The following is a 5,643-nucleotide window of genomic DNA, read 5'->3' on the forward strand; positions in this document are numbered from 1 at the left end:
CATGGAAATTAGTAATTTTGGTGAAATATGTATAAAAGGGTTTATAGAGAAATTTCTCTTTAATCAAAAGCTTAAATTTGAGGCAATGTCAATTATAAAGAAATTAATATGTGTAATTAATAATCTGTTGGATAATTAAATTTTTTGGAAGGTGATTGTAAAAATATTATGAGAAAAATAATTAATTAATTATTTTCAAGATGTTACTCTAAAAAATAATCTTTTTAATGAAAATAAAACAAAACTAATAATGAAATAGAAACTGCCATTCTGTCCGAAAAAAAAAAGTACAGAAAAAATTTGCCACGTACCCTAAATTTCTAGAAAGCAAATAAAAAACAACTAATTTCAAGTCATGAACGTCAAAATACACAGATCTCGGCAACTTCCATGATTCTAAAAACAGCCCACATGATGAATGGGGGAAAATCATTTGGGCAATGATTCTGATGTAGAACGGATGGTCAAGGGATTGCCGGCAGCGTTGCCGGCCTGCAAATTTGATGGTCCGGCGACTCCGGCGCCTTAATCTCTAGCGCATTCTTAAGCCTCTGTCTTAAGTTTAAGAGATTCGCTGTCAATTGAAGGCCTCCTTCGAAAGTTAAGAGCGAAACGGCCGGTCTTATCTCTGGTGAGTTTATCGCTTGTAAGTTCAGTGCCCGGTCTACAACTGCAAAGGCGTCCACAGGCGAATTACGAAAGTTAAGAAAATGGTCCGCTACACTAAACTCAAATGCTAACCGATGCAGATTCATCGAATCTAGATTGGTCACCATCCCCCAAGCTTCAGCATAGGCAGAATTAGCGATTGCCTCATCTCCCATTCCGTCCAACGCTCCCTTAACCTCTGCCATATACCAGCTGACATCTCCCTTTAGGGTTAGGTAAAAGACCTTCGATTCATTCGAAACAGTGGTGGGTAATAAACGGCAATCGATTAGCTGAACAATTTCTGCGCAGGCTCTGCAGATCTCCATCTTGGATGTGAGTAGATAGGAGGCGGCGATGGGACCGGTGAAGTTATCAAGCCAGGAACTTGTTTTAGCAGCGGTTGAGAGATGCGAGTGGCGGGGTACTCCGAGGAAGTTCTTGAATGCAGCGCCGAGGAGGCAGCGTTCCTTTGGGGAGAGGTCTTTGTCTGGGTCGGTTGCTTCGACGATTTCTTTCATGAATCGGAGCATGTGATCGTAGCGCTTGGCTTCTGCGGCGAGCTTAGCCATGCGGAAGAGGATCTTTCTCCTCGTTTTGGCCGCTGATAGAAGCATTGTCGAGTGTTTTGTCGCCAGAACAGACAAAGTTGTAGCGGAGAAACTTTTATAACTTTCAGTTTTTTTTTTAATTTAATTTTTAGAAACTTTTTTAACTTTCTCTTAGAGGGAGCGCCATCGTTTTAAGAAAAATTAACAATAAATTGGAGTTTGTTTTTTCGTAGCTTTTTTATTCATTTATTTTTAAGATCATTATTTTGTCAGTTGACAGTTATTTTTAATAATTTTTTTAAAATTTCATAATAAAAAAAGACTGCAGTTGTTTGATTTTTTTTTTTAAATTTATGATACAACAATTTTGAATAAAATTAGGCTTCATTTGATACAACTTTTTTTACTTATTTATTTATTTATTCATTAGAACGAGGGTATCAAACCGTTGTCACTCCAAGGGATAGCTTGACGGCGTAAATAATCTCTCGACAGAATCTAGCGAGTCCACCCACCATAACGGGCTCATACTTGCTTTGTCCAACTCAAGAGGCGAGGTTGTAGCAGAGGGGATTCGAATCAAGGATTGGGGATTCCAAACTGTGCTCGCCCACCAACCATCCTATACCTCGGTGGGTAGTTTGAGAAAACTTTTCTATCACTTTCTGAATCTATTTTTTAATATAGATAATTTTTAGCTCAACCAAAAAAAGGTGACATTAAGGAGTGAATGTATTATAAAGAATTCATTAACAATATTATCATAAGCTATATATATATATTCATTGTTGTGAAAATCATACCGTACAACGAATAGGAAAAATAAGAGCTTCATGATTCGACTGTTAATTAAACCTGGATCAAACTAGATGATATAATAAAAATTATTATTATTTAAAATTAATAAAATGTGCTTCACCTCCACTATCATTAAACATCCTATGGCTCTTATGGATTTTGTTGAAACTTGTTACCTTCACTCTAAATTCCATTTTCATATCAAAACACTTAAATATTTCAAAAACATTATGTTTGCATTTCTTCCAATTTGCTTGAATTTAAGAAAAAAGTTTTGCATAAAAAAATTTAAAATAATGGACCTTCATTATTTTAGCATTCATTAAGAATATGTGAACTCAAAATAAACTAATTTTGTAACACAAAAAAGTTGTATTGACCTCTACAAAAGCCTAAAAGATACTTTCTTCAATAATAACATAGTTTCATATAAGGTGGGCATCAACTAAGTCTACAATTAAAATATAAATAAAATGCACATAACACAAATGTGACATTAATTAAATTTGTAAAATATATAAAAAAATATTTAACAAATAACTAAAGTATGATTTATAATTAGTCTAATAAATAGAGAGTAACTGTAACAACAACAACAACACCAAATGACACACCTTGGCTCTAGTTTCCCGCACAAGGTGGTCCAACCACCCCGCGTCTCCCGGTTACCGAAAAAGATGACCAAACAACATTACATACGGGGAGGAATGCATACCTATTGGCCAACCTCTATTGTGCGTTGTGTGATGAGCAAGTCATACAATCTTCAGTTCTCTTTCTCGTTGAGCTCACGAACGCAATAGGAATGGCGAGCAGAGAAGGAACCCGAGCAAGCCTTCATTCGAACTTCGAACGAATGAAATAAAGGTTGGATTTACAGTAAATATGTATTTAATTTTTTTTAGGCTTATCTGGATTTTGCATTCATCATCCGATGGTTCAAATTATTCCATGATCAAATCGAGCAGTTTTGCAAAAATAATGGCTGTTTGACTGTTCATTCGTTAGTTCGAGAGGTTCTTGTCCGATTAGATGCTATTTCAACTTTATGTGTAGATCAAACTAGCCGACGACTAGTTCCAAATTCAACTGGTTGAACAACCGATATGGTCCAATTTTATAATAAAAACAATAATAAAACTGTGATAGTTTGATTTAAAAAAAAAATTATGATAAAAATATTTTGATTAAAATTAGGCTTTATTTCAGAGAACTTTTTTATCACTTCCTGAAGAAATATTTTAATATAAAAAATTTTAGTTCAAGAAGAAATTTGGCTTTAAAGAGTGGAGGTATTATAAGGAATTAATTGACAATCTTATCATAAGCTAGTTATATTATATTCTTGTTTGAGAAGTTTGAATATTTTTTTTATTCATGCCTTTCTTATCTAATTATATGTATACTTTTGAATGCTATAAAATATATCATAAGATAAGTTTTGATTACACCTTTGTATTTTTTATCATTAAGAGTTTTGAAATTAAAACAATGAAATATATTTAAGTGTCTCTCAAATATAAAAGCTTACTTAAGAAAATGAAATTTATTTAGTAGATTTTTTTTTTCATGTACTTTTAAATGCTATAAAACAACCCCATCGACATCTTTATCCCAGAATCATCCAACATGCATAAAGTCTTCTAGAGGTGGCCCCTATAAATTCAAGTGGTGACTACAGTCATATAGCACTATGTCTAATATAGCATTCAAGAAGTGGCTCCCATGGTATAAAATATTATATTATATGGCACTTAGTTCCCATATTTTGACTAGTGTATTACCTTGACACCATTTATAATAGTCCAAACTTTTAAATATCAAGATGATAGTTCACTTTGGCCAAATAGCCTTATGATTTTGTTATGTTGGTGTAACTTTCAAGTAGGCCACCTATCTTAAAAATACTCCAGGTTGAGCATGCTCAATTGTGAAGTATCTTTAATGTAATTCTAACCATTACACCAAAATGAACCTCAATGTTTAAGAGTTTAGATTCTTTTACTTAAGGGGTTTCACTTGATGTCCACTATGTTATAGAAAGTGCACTATTTTATTCAATATCTTTGTGAGATGGCAATGTGCTTAAGTATATAAAAGGATCTTGCTGTACATAAGTTGATGGTCTTGGATTCCTAAATTTAAAAGGGTGCGATTATACAATAATACTATCTTCCTTAACTGTATCTCCACACATATCACCAATAATATTCATCTTCTATTAAACATTATTAAATGGGTCTTACATCTTATTTATGACTATAATGTCTCCTTGGAGAATAGAAAGTAATGGTGCAAGATCAAGAAGAAGAAGAAGAATAAGAATAAGAAGAAGAAGAAAGAAAGAAAGAAAGAAGGTAAGAAAAATTAGTAGTAAATTACATAAAACTGGTGATAATTAATTTAAGGATTTAACTACATACAAACATTATTTCTCTAGGTGCTCGAGGATACTAAATTATTGGTGGCTCTATATGGGCCTAAAGTAAGTATATAGAAGCCCATCATTCATACCAACACAAGTATCATATGAGAAAGTGGTCATTATCCTCATATATTTTTCCATGTGAGATGAATAATGCATGTATGTTCTTATATATATATATATATGTATGTGTGTGTGTGTGTGTGTGTGTGGGTATGGTGATATTTTACGCAATTCATAACTATTTTACCCCTATTTTATACACTCTTAAACATAAGCTCCAAGTCAATATGTTGTATACCACCAAAATATATCATCACACAATTATGTAGGTGCTATACATTCCAAAGTACAAAAAAGTAGTTATAATCAAACATTCGAAGCAGTTATAAATGAAAATAAAAATGCTTAAAACAGCCACACTTGACCATGTTCTTATTTATTTGGGGGCTAAGTAGTTGAAACAATTGTAGCAATTATATTATTTATTTATTTTTTGCCCCATTTTTGCTTTGTAAGAATATGACCACCTGCAAAAAATATTGATGTAGTGGAACGTCGGAAGAATTGATTTGCAAGAAGGATTTGAATCCCAATCCAGGGAAAATGGCAAACACAAAGCTTCAAAGCTTTAAGAGAGTAATATTTTCATTCAATGCCTTTCTCCTCTTACACATTCCCTATATATAATGCAAAAGCAAGGAAAACCTAGAGAATCCTAGAATATTCTAGAGAACTTGTAATAACTAAATAAAATAACCTAAGGAATATTATAAGCTAAAAATGCTCCGCATCATTCTCCCCTAGCGTAAAAAAGGCTAGACTCCGTCGAGACGCATTATTGAAAAAGAGATTGTTGCAGAAGACAGATTCCCGGATCGAAGATCTTGTTCTCAATATTTCCAAAATTAACAACTTTTCTCTCCATTGAAGCCTAGGGTACCACAGTATCACCTTTGTCTAAAATTTTTCTCCCATCTTGCAATGACTCCATCATGTTACCTCGCACGGGTTTCACCATATCAAAACAGCAAGCCTCAAGAGACTCAATTATTTGAGAAGTCCTAGTGGTAGTCAAATGACCTGAATAAGAGGCAAGTATAACCAAATGCATCTGCACGCAAACTTACAGTGACCCAATCACTATACTCAATGACATTCATGAAAGTTGAGAACAGTTGGCATTCCACTGACAATCTCTTCATGATAAGTCGTGCCAGC

At 33.5% G+C, this 5,643-nt stretch overlaps 1 protein-coding gene across 1 annotated transcript; it reads right to left on the minus strand.

The window, feature by feature from the left end:
• Positions 1–347: 347 nt before the first annotated feature.
• Positions 348–1,272, minus strand: LOC110104184 (14-3-3-like protein GF14 lambda). Its single transcript, XM_020833174.2, has one exon. It carries the CDS (start codon positions 1,263–1,265, stop codon positions 465–467), a length of 801 nt encoding a protein of 266 aa, XP_020688833.1. The 5' UTR covers positions 1,266–1,272; the 3' UTR covers positions 348–464.
• Between the last annotated feature and the right edge of the window lie 4,371 nt (positions 1,273–5,643).

The sequence above is a fragment of the Dendrobium catenatum genome, unplaced genomic scaffold (genome assembly GCF_001605985.2).
Source record: "Dendrobium catenatum unplaced genomic scaffold, ASM160598v2 original_scaffold_86101, whole genome shotgun sequence".
Lineage (NCBI taxonomy): Eukaryota > Viridiplantae > Streptophyta > Magnoliopsida > Asparagales > Orchidaceae > Dendrobium > Dendrobium catenatum.

Excerpts from the sequence above, each read along its gene's own strand:
- LOC110104184 (XM_020833174.2), bottom strand. The coding sequence starts at position 1,265 with ATGCTTCTATCAGCGGCCAAAACGAGGAGAAAGATCCTCTTCCGCATG.